At 36.5% G+C, this 18,883-nt stretch overlaps 1 protein-coding gene across 1 annotated transcript in view; it reads left to right on the forward strand.

Moving 5' to 3' along the window:
• The first annotated feature begins 1,205 nt into the window (after positions 1 to 1,205).
• LOC126458577 (L-xylulose reductase-like) overlaps positions 1,206 to 18,883 on the forward strand; it is a 56,882-nt gene continuing 39,204 nt past the window's right edge. The window contains exon 1 of the mRNA XM_050095709.1: positions 1,206 to 1,404. Within this exon, the coding sequence (XP_049951666.1) occupies positions 1,353 to 1,404 (52 nt within the window). The 5' untranslated portion in view covers positions 1,206 to 1,352. The remainder of the gene's footprint in view (positions 1,405 to 18,883) is intronic.

Genomic DNA, 18,883 nt, shown 5'->3' on the forward strand with positions numbered 1-18,883 from the left:
ACTTACCGTACAGAAGACAGTATCCATAGCAGAGGATAGCACTTAAGGTTCCAGTACCTTTGGTACATGACCCTCAGCTTTGGTACATGACTCTCAGAAGGCTTCCCAACACACTCACTTACAGCATCTACCAATTATCTGACAGTAGTCTGGACAATTTCCACCTGCTTACAAATGTCAACTCCCTCATCCTTTGTTCAGAAACAGTGTTCACATGGGGCTGCATTGTGGCTGGTGTAAATTTTTTACAGAAGAAGTGAACAAATAACTTTAAAATAAGCTTATTGATACTGTTTTAATTTTTGGATCTGTTAAGCTAAAAGCTTTAGCCCTGATTCCCCTTACGAAGTTAGTCAATTTGTGCACAAACCGAGATTTCTGTTAACGGCAAAAGAAAAATGTAGGAAAAAAAGATAGTAGTTTCCTGAAATTTTTGAGATTTCTCCTAACAAGCTCGAAAACGCGTTAGTAATTTATTATAAATGTAGACAATATGCGACCCTATTGTAAGGAAAAACTATGTATCATGCCACATGTAACACATGTAGGCCTACAGGTAACTAAATCACAAACGCAGATTTACTGAGAAATATGTTTTGCACAGTATTTGTAACCTTCGAAAATAGTAAAAAAAAATGCTCGTTTATTCACATTAAAAGACACAGAAATTCGGGGGTGAAGTATTTTTTGAACGAGAATACTAAAGCTACAATTGTATAAAATACAAATGTTCAATTTTATTGGGGGATGAATGAACAGCGCAGCACTAATTTTTAACATTATGAAATAATTTCTTTGCAGGACTATACATACAAAACCACATCGTGCACACGTGACAAACCATACTAGGTTGCACTGTTGTACGTAGGCTATATACGTTATGGAATAATGAATATGTGTTCATCATTCAGATGCCTTAATTTGTGTGTAACTTGTAGCAGGAGTTCTTTCTAAATGTTAGAATCATGAAAAACTCATTGAAACTTGTATGTTTGCGTCAGTAGCTGTTATTTCCAGAAAATCAATGGATGCCGAGCGGGGGAAAAACAGATGATAAGATATCAGCGAACTTTACGTAAGCGCGCCAAATTGTACTTCGCGCGACTTAGTTTTTCGACTCGCAGTCGCGCAATGTATATGACTGAAGCTTTGAGGTCGGCACGCGATATATCATGCGAGGTCGAGACCTTCTTACATAATTATTATTCGACACACAGATACAGCCGTAGATGTGTTAAAACAATGTTGACGACGAAACTGACCTTCACTTCATTAGCGATACAACCATTGCTACTCAGTAATTAGGAATAAGTCCCAGCTTGTTCAAACGTATTTTCTAGCAATAGCCCATAATGGATATCAGCTTTCAAAATAAGCGCGTGCTTGTAACTGGGGCTGGACAAGGTTTGTAAACGTAGAAACTACGTTATTTCAGTAATTAACGCTGCTGTTCATTAATGATTAACTCGCGTTGTTTGCGTACCTTATTAATTGTCTTCAACTGTTCCAGATAAAGCGTTTTAGTGACTGATGCGTCGGTTGGTTAAAAGATAAATTGTGCGTTGTGTCTCAAAAAGTATGATTTTTTTATGATCATTCAAAACTTACTCTGCGTTACAAACATGGTCGCTTCAGTACAAAAAATCTTATTTGTCCTTGGCGTAATTTCTTTTATACCATGCAATGTAAACTTCATCACTCAATCATCATTTATTGATAGATTTGGATTAATTAATTTACGTACCTTATTAGTTTTGAAGATACAGAATAAATCATGTTTAAGAAAGCTTGCATACAAATCAAATTTTCAGCTATTATTTACTACATCATTTCACACTTGTCAACCACTAAAACAAGAAAATGTAACAAATTATGCAACCATTACTATGAAAAACTATTTGGTAGGCTACCAGATACAAAATGTATCATTTATCTGTACCAGTCAATTGAAGGTGTTTTGAATCCCATTGTCGAAAGAGAGAGAGAGAGAGAGAGGAAAAATTAACACGGTGGTAGAGATACAGCCCATGCAGAGAGAAAAAGAAGTTCAAAGGAGACCAATCCACATGCCATATCACCACACCTTTATATATTTTATAATCTTTCGTTTCATATTTATTTTCTACTCTGGAAGGAAATCTAAATCAGATAGGTATAACGAAACTCAATATTCAGTACAGATTTTTCTGTGTTGCTGCCATCACCATGTATACTTGCAATGCAAACCATTTATTCTTCTGTTTTTATGTGAATTTAAATTGGTGCCATTATCCCAGATGTGATGTATAAAAGTAGAATAACAGAAGGCACACATTGAAATTCAGTTATTAAGCATTTGATAGTACTGATAACATGAAAACAGAGGTACAATAGCCTTACTGTAACATATACTTTTGCAGAGGTACAACAGCGTTACTGTAACATATACATTTGCAAAGTCATCACAGTTCTAAACGTAGACATGATTCATTGGCTTTGTTCATGTTCAAGGTTTCCATATATCATGGACACGACTACAGATGGAGACAAGAACTGAAAAACACTTAACAGTAAGATATTTAAACATTGGTTATACCGTACAGTTCTGTTTAATGGGTTTATTGTTTTGATTCTGATGAGATAGTGACACAGCAGTTGAGTGGAACTTGTGGGCAAATTGATTCATTCATTGATACATACATAATGTTCCATGGGTTTCATATTAACAGGAGATTGTTTGCGTAAATGGAACGAGTCAAGGTACTTTAAAAATGGATTAAAAACAATCTTGACCAGAAGAAAATATTTATTTGCAATGGTTACTGGTTTTCGCCAGAATGTGACCATTTTCAGACCAATTATACCATGATGGTAGGTGGTGGCAGTCAATGGAGCGGATGTGATTCCATGAATATCAACAGCTGAGTCACAACACCTGCTCCGATCACCATCATTGCCTATCATCGTGGTATAAATGTTCTGAAGGTGATCACATTGTGAAAAAAGCCAGTAACCATTGCAAATAAATATTTTATTGCAGTCAAGACTGTTTCTTAACCATTTTTAAAGCATTTTAGCCAGACCACTGTTTTCCTCCATAAGAAATGTTCTCAAGACTTACTAAGTCAAACTACGCATTAACATAGAGAAGTGTCTATGAGAGGGAACTTTCTGAAGTACATGTAAAAATGAGATTGACAGAAAGTAGAAACTGTGTAAGCAGCTGAGGCTAAAGGATTAGTGCAAGGCTGTAGAAGTATGTATGACTGGGGGAAAGGTAGAATTTGCCTACGAGAAAACTGAAGAGGCCTCCAGAGAAAAAACGAGCACATCTATGAATATCAAGAAGTCACATGGTAAACCAGTGCTGTGTACAGAAGGGAAAGCTGAAATATTGAAGTGGTATACAGGGTGTCACAGGCGGAATAGTCTGTATTCAGGGGTATGACAGGAACAATCATTCAAAGCAAAAAAGTCTAATGAAGATGGGCTCCAAAATGCACAACTTAAGAGTTATGAACAATTTTTTTTTTTTTTTTTTTTTTTTTTTAATTGCACAAATCCTTATAGCTTCTGAGGTATGCATTTCAGACCCAATGTTTACTGGACCTTTTTGCTTCAAATGATCTTCCTTCTCATATCCCCAAATATTTATCATTCCTCCTGGGACACCATGTATAGAAGGGCAATACCAGGTATATGAAGCTGAATGCAATATTATAGAAAGGAAAGAGGAAGCAAATGAAGATGATTTGGGAAATCCTGTCCTTGCCTCATCTTATACTATCCTATTTTGTTAATGTTTTCTTTGTATATATTGTTTCTATATGTGTATGACATGTCTGATACTATTCTACTAAATAATCTATGAATTAATAAATAAATAAATATGATACTGCAAAAACAATTTTACAGAATACTAAAAGACCTTACTCAAAACGAGGCCTTTGGAGTAGGCAATGTTCCCTCAGAATTATTGATATTCCAAAAGGTGCAAAACATATAATACAGGTAAAATAACCTCAGACTTGAAGAAGCATATAATAATAACAATAAAAATAAAAAAACAGCTGCTGACAAGTGTATATATTGACAAACCGAGCAGTGAAGTCATGGCTGCAGAATACTGACACAAATTATTTACAGAAGAATGGAAAAACAGGCAGACCACTTTGGGATATGCAGAAATTTAGGAAACTATAAGGGAAGAAAACCCTGTGTCTTATCACAAAAAATGATTTAAAAGAAGGCAAATCTATGTTTGCAGAATCTGTAGATTTAGATTAAGCTCCTGATAATGTTGGCAGAACTACACTCTTTGAAATTATAAAGGTGCTAGATCTAAAATATAGGGCCCAAAAGGTTATTCACAGCCTGTGCAGAATCCAGACTGCAATTGTAAGAATTTGAAGGATGTGAAAAGGCAGCAGTAATTGAGAAGAGTGTCAGACGGGCTTGTAGCGTGTTCCCAAGGTTATTCAATCTGTACGTTGAGAAAGATGTGAGGGAAACAAAGGAAAAAATTTGAAAGGGAATTAAACTTCAGAGAAAAGAAATAAAAATATTGAGGCTTGCTTATGACATTGGAATTCTGTCAGAGGTGGGAAGGGACTTGGAAGAGTAGTTGAGAGGAATAGATAGTCCCGGAATGAATTTTTCACTGCAGCAAAGTGTGCACTGATACCAAACTTCCTGCCATATTAAAACTGTGTGGCAGACCGAATCTTGAACTTGGGACCTACGTCTTTCACGGACAAGTGCTCTACCAACTGAACTACTGAACCACAACTCATGCTTTTATGCTTCAGCCTGGGCCTTCTGGACCAACCTGTATAGGAGTCGTGAGTTGTGCTTGAGCAGCTCAGTACTTGTCTGCAAAAGGCAGAGGTCTTGAGTTTTGAGTCTCAATCCGACAAATATTTTCAATATGCCAGGTAGTTGTGGAATAGAGGTAATATCATGAACATCAACAAAGGTATAACTAGGACAATGGAACATAATCCAACATCTTTACATTGTACAATTTCCAAGGAAGGTTAAATATGTAAATAAAAAATGAATTAAGCCAGGTAACGCTGAGAAATTTAAATGAGGAATTGAGACACTAATAGTAGAAGAGTAGTGTTGCAATTTTGGCAGCAAAATAACTGCTGATAGACAAAGCAGACAGAATATAAAATGCAGACTGGCAGTAGCAAGAAAAGCCTTGCTGAAAACTAGATATCTATTAACACTGAATATAAATTTTAAGTATGAGGAAGTATTTTCTGAAATTTTTTGTCAAGAGTGTAGACTTGTACAGAAGTGAAATGTGGACAGTAAACTATTCAAGGATAGGTTATAACCTTTTGAGATGTGATGTTACAGAAGATAGTTGAAGGTCAGATGGATAGACTGAGCATTGGATGGGGAAGTAGTAACTTAAATTGTGGAAAAAAGAAATTTATGACACAACATGTCTAAAATCGATTGACATGGCACATCCTGAGGCATGAAGGAATCATCACTTTTGGTAACTGGACTGAAATGTGGTGTGATTGGAAGACCAAGATTTGAGTGCAGTAAGCAGGTACAGATGGATGTAGGGTGCAGTATTTACGCAGAGATGAGGAAATTTACATAGGATAGATTAGTGTAGAGAGTTACTTGTTGCCACTCTTCAGATTGGAGATCACAACATATTATCAGTCCACTGTCATTAATGACAATTCACTGTTTGGGCTAAAGAAGGCTATGAATAAATGTGTGTTACAATTTATGTAAAAGTTGCAGTTACTGGAAAAGTACTCCTTTTCCTTTTCTACTATTTGTCTATCACTGTTTGCGTAAAACACACACACACACACACACACACACACACAGAGTAATAATTTTAGTGATTTTTCATATAAAGGTCTCTCTCTGTCTGTGTGTGTGTGTGTGTGTGGGGGGGGGGGGGGGGGGGGGAGGGGGGGGCGCCGCGTATGTAATAGTTCTCTGAAGCAGGGCATTTTCCCAGATAGACTGAAGTATGCCATTGTTAGACCAGTGCATAAAAAAGGGGATACATGTGATGTCAATAACTACCACCCAATCTCTCTTCTGACTGCCTTATCCAAAATTCTTGAAAAAGTAATGTATCGTAGAGTAGCTTCACACCTTTGTAAAAATAAAGTTTTAACAAAATGTCAGTTTGGTTTCCAGAAGGGTTTCTCAACGGAAAATGCTATATATACTTTCACCAATGAAATATTAAATGCTCTGAGTAACCGGAAGTCACCCGTTGGAATTTTTTGTGATCTATCAAAGGCTTTTGATCATCATCATGGAATACTTCTAGATAAGCTCAAGTACTGTGGTATGAGTGGGACAGTGCTCCAGTGGTTCAAATCATACCTAACTGGAAGAGTGCAGAAAGTTGAAATAAACAGTTCACATAATATGCAAAAAACTGGTGATTTCTCAAACAAGGGAACAATCAAGAATGGGGTGTCACAAGTGCAAATTTTGGCGATATACATCTGAGTGCATTAGCTTACCACGCCTATTTTCATTCTCTGCTTTCGTATTGCATCATATTCTGGGGTAACTCATCATTAAGTAAAAGTGTGTTCATTGCACAAAAGTGTGTAATCAGAATAATTGCTGGAGCTCATCCAAGATCATCCTGCAGACACTTATTTAAAGAGCTAGAAATCTTCACTGTAGCCTCACAATATATATGTTCACTTATGAAATTTGTTATTAACAATCCGAACGAATTCAAAACTAATAGCAGTGTACACGGCTACAACACTAGGAGAAAGGATGACCTTCACTACTCAAGGTTAAATCTAACTTTGGCTCAGAAGGGGGTAAATTATGTTGCCACAAAAGTCTTTGGTCACTTACCTAATAGCACCAAAAGTCTGACAGAAAGCCATATAGCATTTAAAAGGAAATTAAAAGAATTTCTTAATGGCAACTCCTTCTACTCATTAGATGAATTATTGGATATAGTAAGTGGGTAATTTCCCAACCCCACAAAATAATAATAATAATAATAATAATAATAATAATAATAATTGAGTGTCATGTAATATTTTGTGTAATGTAATATCTTGTATAGACACCTTTTATTAACCTGACATGTTTCACATCATTACAAAGTGTCATATTCATGATCTATGGAACAAGTACTAATCTAATCTAATCTCTAATCTAGTACTTGAGTGGCCACTGAGTAGCGATGCCACGTGGGCCAGGGCAACATGTGAGTCACTGCCGCAGTAGCAGCCAGGCTAGCACATGAGTTTCTACTGTTTATTCTTTGCATATCACTATTCCTCATAATAATACTGATAAAACAAGTATTGCAGTTGACTATCGAATGGGTACATAAAATTCCATTTTAAAAATTATTTGTTTATAATGAGAGACAGATTGGTGCTGGGTGTCACATGAAAGACATGATGATCAGTATTTGTTTGGACTGACTCCAGCGACACACTGAAAAAACAAAATTACAAATATCCGCTGAAATACCAGGGAAGACACATGTGACATTCTTAGGAGGGACACAGATTTTTTTGCATCTGGGTCATAAATTGGCAAATCCAATTTTTCATTTTTTTTGACTGGATCCCCCCAGTAATTGGTCTAGAAGGTTGAGTGATTTGTAGATGGAGTTGCTAATAAGATAGGTTTTCAATTTTCTTTTAAATCAGTAGAGACTTTGGCAAGTGCACAAATGATATCTTCCTTTTTTTACATGTTTAGATCTAATTGTATATGCACTGCAGCAAAAAGATCAAGCTTCTTCTATCAGTTCTGGCTTAGCTGTTCATCAGTATGTACATTGAACCTCCTATGCAGAGTTCAACTGAAACTCCTTTATATTCACTGCCTGCACTCAGAGTCACATGATTGTTTTCTGTTATTTGTTACTGTGTCTTTGCTCAAGTGATTCTGCAGAAACTGCCGAACTTTCCTCACACATCACCTTTATTTATTGACCACTGAAGAGAATGTTATTGCAATATGAGAAATAACAAGGAAAATGTATCATATGACTAAATACAAAAATAATCCTTGGCCTAATAGACCTGCTGTCCACACCATTGTATGGAATTTGACTAAAAAAAGTAAGAAAGCTTCACTATTCCCCTTGACATATGAATAAATGGCATTGTTTCTTCAGGTACAAAAAAACTCAAAAGTTCCAAAATTGATGCTTCTTCCACAGTAAATAGTATTGTTCAGGCAATGAACTCTGTTTATATTGCTGCACTCTTCAGCAGAACAGAAAAATGTGTTGCGGGTGTTGGGAGATGGGACACAGTTGTAACAGTTAGATATCCTGGCGTATTAAAAAGAGAATGTTGGAGAAGTGTCACTGCACTGTCAGATGGTGTGAATAGCAATGCCTACCTCAAGATGAACGCAATCAAAACCATCTGTCAGTAATGCAGGACCAATAGTTTCATGATGATAGTGTGCCAGAAAATTAGTCAAAATATAGACTGTTTCTTCAGCTATGAAAGCTGCAAAATTCATGAGCATCTATGCTGTAGCCTTGCTTTTTTTCACAAGTGAACACTTCATTGAGAGGAGATTTATTTTCCACAATTGAGCGACAGGGAATGTACCAAGAGGTCAGTAGTACACAGTTACAAATATAAATGGGGAGTGACATTTCAAAATGTGTTAAGTCCACTCTTGATCATAAATTAGTTTGAAGTGGATTTCTACTCTACAAGATTGGCTGCATTGAGCTATGGTGCTGTTTTCATTCAAAACACAATTTTTAACCACCTGAACCAAGCGCGAAGTTGTTTTTAGTTGAAAACACAGTATGTCCAGCTGCAAATTTGGTTCAAATTTCAGTAGGTCAACTTTGCCAAGTTGGAATGTTACCAGTACCTAAAGTCAAATTACATCTGTGATGCCAAGAGAGGAAGCATTTCAAAAGTTCACAATAATGTTTCCTTGTATGCTGCTTATTGCTGCTGCCAATGCATTGTCATGTACAACAGTTTTGTTGTGTACCATTGTGTTTTCACTTTAGCTTGCAGTTCATGTGAAATATGACCGACTTGGAAGGAATTGTACATGTTGGGGACTACTTTTCAGCAGAAGGACATGGTGAAAAGAAAATTGAGGTGGATAATACTGAAATAGTGGATGAAGTGAGGTAGCTCCAGACTCGATAGGGATTATAAGTAAGTGTAGATATGGAGAATACACTGTGAAAGTATAAGATCATTTTCCAGTGGCAGTCTAGGATAGAAGAGAAATGCCCAAGTAGTTCATTCTCTACTCTGGTAGCTTCTAAAAAATCTCCAGATTCAGGAGTACAGTCAATCAGGGTAACTTAATACCAGTCAGGGGATCATTGTACCACTTACTAATTTTGTTTCAAATGGCTGGTGCCTTACAAGCTCGTAGGATTGTACTTATGCTTTATTTTCATTGGCTATGAAGACAGTTTTTGCAAGTTGAACAATGTGAGGTCTATACAAATATCTTGATATTTCACAGTAAACCTGCAACATTATCAAGACTGCTTGGTTTTACATCTTATTAACACCTGATTTCTTCCACCATGATCTAAACTGACCCAGAAAATTTGACATTTGAAAATGCTATGGCTTTTTTTTTTTTTTTAAAGACTGGCCTAAACTTACCCTAAATGACAGCGTATGAAAATAGAAATTTTTCTCCAATAGGGCATAGTTAGTGTACTTTTTACTTTTCCAAGCACTCAGTAACTACAGATGTAAAATGTTACGATGTTTGTTGTGATGTGTAAATTATTTTGTGTCCAGTATCTTAAAAAAAAATTGAAGAAAAGTGATACAAAGGACTGACTGTAAACCACTACACCCAATATTTCCAGTTCATGGTTGTTCATACTTGTCTGCAGATCACCTTTTTTTGTACAATGGAGGAGGGTATTCAGAAACAGGTTGAAATATTAATTGCTCAGCAGTATCATAAAATTTATCAGAAAATGGGGATCTTCGAAAGCTAGAAATAGAGTGGAATATTTTATACTTCAAGGACCACTGCCATTGTTTGAAGAAGTCAGTGAGGATAAGACACATGAATTGAATAATATTGAACAAGAAATTGTGGGGGGAAAATAACATATGTTATTTTTAAAACGGAGACTTCATACATCTTGGATGACACATTGAAAAATTATATGAGCATGCTAAAATGGGGTATAGCAGCAGTTAACATATCTGACGTGAATGTTGTCAGTATATCCACTCTGCCCCCCCCCCCCCCCCAAAAAAAAAAAAAATAAATAAATAAAATAAAAAAAGCAACTGGAGTGGCTGGAAGCCTGCGGTTTAATGTGCAACTTCTTGAGAAAGATGATTTGGCAGGCAATGTAGAGGAGCAAGCTGAGGATGAAGAGTGTGATTGCTTGGATGAGGAACTGGATATCAAATGCTTTGAGGGGATTAAAAAGCTTCCTTCTGAAAAACAAAAATGTATTATTAAAATAAGTTTAATTACAGTTTTAGTTGTTTTGCTTAAAGAGTGTTTAAAAAATGTACTGCCCGGTTAAAATTTTGAAAGAGTGCTCAGAAAATAAATGAAAATTTTCCAAACAAACAGTATGTTACCTATAAACCAAAATCATTAACTTTGATTGTTATTTACACTGCAGTTGGAAACGTCATCTTATTGCTTTGTATTATCTATTATTGTACAAAATAAAAGTTAAAGAGTAGTTTCTTCGGTTTTTCTTAAGTCAGTTTGGTCCAGAACACAAAAAGGCTCTGTGGTTGGTACAAAAATAAGTCCACAGTTTTGAAATATTTGAGTAGCAGCTGTGCATTTAAATAAAGAGGGACGATTTCGTTACTTATCCCATTTTTTATTCTGAACAATCAATAACTTCTCATATTGAAATTATTAATTATTATAAAACTTTACTCAATATTAATTTTTTGGTCTCTCCAGTAAAATTTTTATATGTGGACTTCTCGCATTTTGAAAACTTACTCCTCAATTATTTTGATGAGTGGCTTTGAGGAAGAAAAGATGTTTCCAGTGGAATGAGAGTGACAACAAATAACAAAAGTTCTTCATTCCTTGAATTTTTAATGTTATTTTTTCATCGACATGTGCCTACCCTCTTGCATTAAAATGTTTTCTAATTACTCTATTTCTCTTGCACTTCAGATCATTTTGTCTCCTCATCAGTTATATGACATTTACTTGCTGAATGAGGCCTCTTTCTGATACCTCCATGTATTATGATCTTCATGCTATCTCATCCATATCACTCAAAAGTATTCTGATGTCATCTACCCACCTTCTATTAGGTTGCTGTCTAGGTCTTTTCTTATTTCGTGGAATCCAGCAGCGAACTTCATTCAAGTAAAATGAAGGTGTGTGGAAAATGTAACAAGGCGAATGCGTCTTGTTACATTTTCCACACACCTTCATTTTACTTTCATTATGCTCAACTAACTCCACAGATGATGAAGAGATTGATGAAATGTATGATGATGAGATAAAAGAAATTATTCAGATAGTGAAGGGAGACTAAAATTTAATAGTCATGGGCGTCTGGAACTCGATAGTAGGAAAAGGAAGAGAAGGAAACGTAGTACGTGAATATGGAATGGGGCTAAGGAATGAAAGAGGAAGCCGCCTGGTAGAATTTTGCAAAGAGCATAACTTAATCATAGCTAACACTTGGCCCAGGAATCATAAAAGAAGGTTGTATACATGGAAGAAGCCTGGAGATGCTGGAAGGTCTCAGATACATTATATAATGGTGAGACAGAGATTTAGGAACCAGGTTTTAAATTGTAAGACATTTCCAGGGGCAGACATGGACTGTAGATTAAAACTGAAGAAACTGCTAAAAGGTGGGAATGTGAGGAGATGGGACCTGGATAAACTGAAAGAACCAGAGGTTGTAGAGAGCTTCAGGGAGAGCATTAGGGAACGATTAACAAGAATGGGGGAAAGAAATGCAGTAGAAGAAGAATAGGTAGCTTTGAGAGATGAAATAGTGAAGGTAGCAGAGGATCAAGTAGGTAAAAAGACGAGGGCTAATACAAATCCTTGGGTAACAGAAGAGATATTGAATTTAATTGATGAAAGGAGAAAATACGAAAATGCAGTAAATGAAGCAGGCAAAAAGGAATACAAACTTCTCAAAAATGAGATCGACAAGAAGTGCAAAATGGCTAAGCAGGGATGGCTGGACGACAAATGTAAGGATGTAGAGGCACATATCACTAATGGTAAGGTAGATACTGCCTACAGAAAAATTAAAGAGACCTTTGGAGAAAGAGAACCACTTGCATGAATATCAAGAGCTCTGATGGAAGCCCAGTTCTAAGCAAAGAAGAGAAAGGTGGAAGGAGTATATAAAGGGTCTATACAAGGGCGATGTTCTTGAGGACAATATTATAGAAATGGAAGAGAATGTACACAAAGATGAAATGGGAGATATGATAACTGCGTGATGAGTTTGACAGAGCACTGAAAGACCTAAGTCGAAACAAGGCCCCGGGAATAGACAACATTCCATTAGAACTATTGACAGCCTTGGGAGAGCCAGGCCTAACAAGACTCTACCATCTAGTGAGCAAGATGTATGAGACAGGCGAAATACCCTCAGACTTCAAGAAGAATATAATAATTCCAATCCCAAAGAAAGCAGGTGTTGACAGATGCGAAAATTACCAAACTATCAGTTTCATAAGCCATGGCTGCAAAATACTAACACGAATTCTTTACAGATGAATGGAAAAACTGGTAGAAGACGACCTCGCGGAAGATCAGCTTGGATTCCATAGAAATGTTGGAACACATGAGGCAGTACTGACCCTACGACTTATCTTAGGAAATAGATTAAGGAAAGGCAAACCTATATATGTAGCATTTGTAGACTTAGAGAAAGCTTTTGGGAATGTTGACTGGAATACTGTCTTTCAAATTCTGAAGGTGGTAGGGGTAACATACAGGGAGCGAAAGGCTATTTACAGTTTGTACAGAAACCAGATGGCAGTTACAAGGGTCAAGGGGCATGAAAGGGAAGCTGTGGTTGAGAAGGGAGTCAGACAGGGTTGTAGCATCTCCCCGATGTTATTCAATCTGTATATTGAGTAAGCAATAAAGGAAACAAAAGAAAAGTTCGGAGTAGGTATTAAAATCCATGGAAAAGAAATAAAAGCTTTGAGGTTCGCCGATGACATTGTAATTCTGTCAGAGACAGCAAAGGACCCGGAAGAGCAGATGAATGGAATGGACAGTGTCTTGAAAGGAGGATATAAGATGAACATCAACAAAACCAAAACAAGGATAATGGAATGTAGTTGAATTAAGTCGGGTGATGCTGAGGGAATTAGATTAGGAAATGAGACACTTAAAGTAGTAAAGGAGTTTTGCTATTTGGGGAGCAAAATAACTTATGATGGTCGAAGTAGAGAGGATATAAAATGTAGACCGGCAATGGCAAGGAAAGCGTTTCTGAAGAAGAGAAATTTGTTAACATCAAGTATAGATTTAAGTGTCAGGAAGTCGTTTCTGAAAGTATTTGTATGGAGTGTAGCCATGTATGGAAGTGAAACATGAACGATAAATAGTCTGGACAAGAAGAGAATAGCAGCTTTCGAAATGTGGTGCTACAGAAGAATGCTGAAGATCAGGTGGGTAGATCACATAACTAACGAGGAGGTATTGAGTAGAATTGGGGAGAAGAGAAATTTGTGGCACAACTTGACTAGAAGAAGGGATAAGTTGGTAGGGCATGTTCTCAGGCATCAAGGGATCATCAATTTAGTATTGGAGGGCAGCGTGGAGGTACAAATCGTAGCGGGAGACCAAGAGATGAATACATTAAGCAGATTCAGTAGGATGTAAGCTGCAGTATATACTGGGAGATGAAGCAGCTTGCACAGGATAGAGTAGCATGGAGAGCTGCATCAAACCAGTCGCTGGACTGAAGACCACAGCAACAACAACATGCTCATAATTACATCTTCCACTGCAGTTTGTTCCTGAATTCATTTGTTTCCTTTTCTGTATTAGTAATTCCAGATTTTGAGTGGTTTTTGATTAAAAGCCCAGGTAACTGTTGTAAGTCATGACTTTTAATAAAGTGAGAATGTAATATTTTCATTTAAGTCATAGACACACTATGTATATCGAAAAATTTATTTAGTTTACCTAAAGAACTCTCCACCACTTTTAGTTATCTTGTTATTTGTTTTGGCTTCTATTTGATTAATAACTTCAGCTGCTGTAAATACTAAAGAATATCAACTGTTTATATTGTTTCATTGTATTATTTTTATCTAACACATTGTCTTAGTTTTATTGTAATTAATTATCAAGACTATTTTAAAAGATGCTTTATTAAACCCTTCCATTTATTATTGAAATTTATTTGCACTTGTGATAAAACAGCATGATGCCATAAGCAATATGAGGGTGGTAAAACCACGTTAACATTAATTCCTTCTTCTTTTATCCCATTTCAGAACCTGAAAATATCCTCTAGAATTTCTATATGTACAGGGTTATTCAGCTGAGCTGTCCATTTAAAATAGTACTGGAACTATTTAAGACACCAAAATATTGTTTTCACTACAATGATTTGTAGGGATGTCCTCACTGTACAGTACATAGTCCTTTATTGCTAGCTGTATAAATTATACTAGTTTCTGTATCAACATCAATTTTTCAAGTAGAAAGATAGTAATATTTCTTGCTACTATCGTAGACCTCAAAGAGATTGATTAGTTTCATGTCCCATGGATCATTTGCTTGCTAAATTGTAATGTGCAGTGAGTCATCATACTGACATATTGTGTAAATATGACTACATTCTGATCTTTCACATGTTTTTTATTTTTTAAAAAAGGAAATGCAGATGTGTCAGTAATTCCTATCCACCAATTTTTACACATTACAATAACATAAATTCTTTTATGGAATAGAAGGAGTTGTCAAGGATAAACTTTTTTAATTTTTCAAGTTTTAACTTTGCTGCCTGTTGACATCTTATATCACTGCGTAAGTGATCAAAAATTTTTGTTGCAGCATTGGGCATGCCTTTTTGTGCTAAAACAATCTTAGTGTGTCATAATGAATGTCCTTTTTTCTTCTAAGATTGTAATTTTGTACATCACTGTTCATTTTGAACAGCAGTGGATTATTAACATCAAACATCATGAATGAATGAATATACTTGAAGTAGTCATCAGAATGCCCTACACCTTAAACAGATGTCTATAAGATCATTGTGGGTGAGCACCCCATGTTATTCTTAGAGCACATTCTTGAGCAGTGAAGACTTTCTTTCTTAAACAAGAGTTACCCCAGAAATTTATTCCATGTGACATTATTGACTGAATGAATACATATGAAATGCATGAACTTACTGATTGTCTGTCCCCTAGATTTGCAATGATTCTAAGTACAAATATGGCTCAGCTGAATTGTTTGAGGAGTTCCAAAATGTCCCTTTCCCAGTTTAAGTATCATCAGTATGGACACCTAAGTATTTTGAAGTTTCCACACTATTTATTATTTCTTCACTATACTTGTATGCTACACTATGATTGGTATTGTGCCTCAAGATATGTAGAACTGAATATGTAGAGTTTTTTTAAAATTGAGAGTGAGACCATTCAAAGAGAACCAGACAGTGATGCTTTTAAGAACCTTGTTTACCATGTCTTCTGTTGCTGTATGTCTGCTTGGATTATGTTGCAATACTAGTGTCACATATAGAAAGGACTAATTCTACTTGTTGTATATTAAATGGGAAAATTGGTTATACAGGCTGTCCAGGCTAGATGTATACACAAACAAATGCTTGGGTAAATACACAATTGATAGAGACTCTCCAAGATGTGGGGCACCATCCAGTTGGAAAATGATCGCAGGAGGCATCTGTGGGACTGCGTAGTTAGCCAACATGTCAAGATAGGTGTGCCTTGTCACTGTAGAGTCCATTAAAAAATGGACCAATCACACCATGTTTCTGTAATTCCAACCACACATTCACTTTAGGAGTGTCTCTTCTCCAGAATTTGAAATCTGACTTCCCATTTCTTGGAGAGTACTGCCCCACTGATAAATTGGTTTGTGTGTGAGAGGATCCATGTTCCATTCTCTTTTTGCATGCTGCTGAACAGATGTTACAGATTTTAATTCTACTAGCCGTAGCACACACTGCACCTTTTGTTGTGGCGTCCACATGTTAACTGTCAGGAGTATGTCTGCCTGCTGCACAGTAAACATTTGTACTGATCATGAAATGGTGAGAATCACATCTTGGAGAGAGTCTCTATCGATTGTCATCACATTTCTCCGTGAGATATTTCCTGAGTGTTGGATGGGAGGGGGATGGGGTCCTCTTGCCTGGTCCTCTTGGTTTCCTGAACTGATTCCATTGGATTTCAGTGCATGGGGGTTTGTCAAGGACATTGTTTACAGAACAAAGGTTCAAGATTTGGTAGATTTGAGATCTATGCTGCAGTAGGGCCACTACACCTTCCATGCTTACGTACATGTGGCGGAAAGTGGAGTTCCTTTTGATATTCTGTTGAGCTGCAAATGGTGCCCACATGGAACTGTACCAAAACATGTAAAAATGTTTGAGGTCCTTTGTACAGTGTTGAACAAATAAAGCTATAAGTCTTACTAGACACTGAAATATAAAAAAGTTTTTTGTATAGCTCTAGCCCAGACGCCCTGTAGATATCAGGAACAATAGTGGACCTAAAGTTGAGCTTTGGTGAACCACATACATGATTCCACCTCTCCCCCCCCCTCCCCCCCCTCCACTCTCCAATAGAATTTTGACTATATTGGTCGAATTACTAACAAGGGGAAGGGCTCAGACATGGGCAACCAATTCAGCTTGTATTTGATAGGTCACCTGTGTACCACCTAAAATAAATGAACCTAAAATTTTGGCCCAACAGCCTCAACACCCCTGATTTTGAGGCAATCAACCCTAAAGTTCATGATGTGCAGTTGACTCAAAATTGCTGGGATTGACAGATAACTGAAAACAGAATTTTTCATCATCATATGTGATTTCTGCAAATGCACATTGCACATTTTCTTAGAAATAAAGAAAAGAAACTTTTATGGCTGCCTTTGTGTATCCATAAGGTAAACAGTATCCAATGAAAGTTCCACTGGCTTAGTGAGAAAGTCATTTGGCTGTGGAGCGAAGGACCTGTCTCTGATTCCCAGAGGCATTCTGCAGTTTTTTTTCCCTGCATCAAAATTGGTAGGAATAGGATTAATAAGGTAAGTTAATCAATAAGGGATAATCACAAGGTAGGCAATTAACTTCTCAAACTACTTGGATTAGTAAAGAATTAAAAATTTAGGCCTTGTTGTATGAAAACACCTCCAAGTAAGACTGCTGTGAAGACGAGCATTTAGTGCACGTTAGTGCATATGGGAGAAAAACAAACCCTTGTCAGAATGATAGAATGAATGAAATAACCTATTCTTACAAGGTGCAATATTACATGACAACATGTGGAAAATTTTGCCAAAAATTTTATTGTGCTTTTAAGAAACTGAAAATTAATTTGATGCTCTTGATGTAGAAGAAGTCAGTCGTGTGGCCCTTTAAAGTCCCAACAATATGAAAAAAATAATTTTAAAATTTTTCTCAAAAGGAACTATTATCATCATAGTTAGCAATGTATACACGAAGAAGTTGGCAAAAAGTAAACACTTAGCTTTTTTAAGTGGGTGGTTTCACTTTGGAATATAATTTTAAAACTTTTCACAAAATGATCTTTATTGTCATGGTAAGCAACAACTACAAGAAGACTTTGGCAAATAGTAAACAGTCAGGTGTTTTAAGGAGGTGGTTTCATTTTGGAACCACTAGGATATACAGTTTACAACCACTCATCATTTCGTGTGATATATTTGAAAGAATGTGTACATTTTTCCTAGACATAATCCCACATCATTGAACTCATAATGCCTAAAGCAAATTATAGCCAAAAATAATTAGCAAAAAGGGCTTGAAATTTTGTAAATTTTGCATAAAAACTACATAGTGACCCAGTGGTCTCATTTCAAAACCACTCATAAAATCAGTACAGTAGTAAACACTCAAAATTACATTACAACTTCAGTTACACTTACTTTCATTGTCAATGATGCGTGCTTTGAATGTTGTGACTGCTACAATGCAGTCTACTCATAGAAGTGCCTCATTATACCACTAAATGTCTCATCTTGCAACAGCATCAGTATTTTCATGCTAAAGACACTGGTACTTCAAAACAAAATTAATATAAAGGTGGTTTCAGGCAGAAACCAGGAAATTGATAAATTCAATTTTCAAAATGTGTTTTGAGGACAATTTAAAACCAGTCATTGCTGATTACATGTTTTATCTGATACTGAAGTCCTGGTGTGGACAAACTAATCACATCAAGTATGATAGCGGTTTATAGATGATGAATGTCCAGTGACTTGCATGGTAGAAGTTATGCTGCCGAACTGCATACCTGTGCTGCTATGAGAAGAAATGGCAAATCAGATCATCATATCTTGCTGTCAGGCCATATAGTAGGTGACAGTCAAGTTGGTATCCCACCTCCATCCAGAGTGTCTCCACACATGTCTTTTCTGGACATTGGGGCTCAGTTCAAAGCAGGCCTCATCACTGAAGACTATTCTACTCCAGTCAATGAGATTCCAGACTGAAGGCATGCCTATAGATGTTCCAAACTGTGGTGGATACCAACCTGACTGTTGTCCACCATACGAGCCAACAACCAGGTGTGATGGTCTGGGGCTCCATTTCATTTCATAGAATTACCCCTTTGGTTGTCATCTGCGGTACAGTTACAGCACAATGGTACACTGATGACATTCTACACCCTGTTTTGTTGCCCTTCGTGTCAAGCCATCTTGG

Source organism: Schistocerca serialis, chromosome 2, assembly GCF_023864345.2.
Source record: "Schistocerca serialis cubense isolate TAMUIC-IGC-003099 chromosome 2, iqSchSeri2.2, whole genome shotgun sequence".
Taxonomy (NCBI): Eukaryota; Metazoa; Arthropoda; class Insecta; order Orthoptera; family Acrididae; genus Schistocerca; species Schistocerca serialis.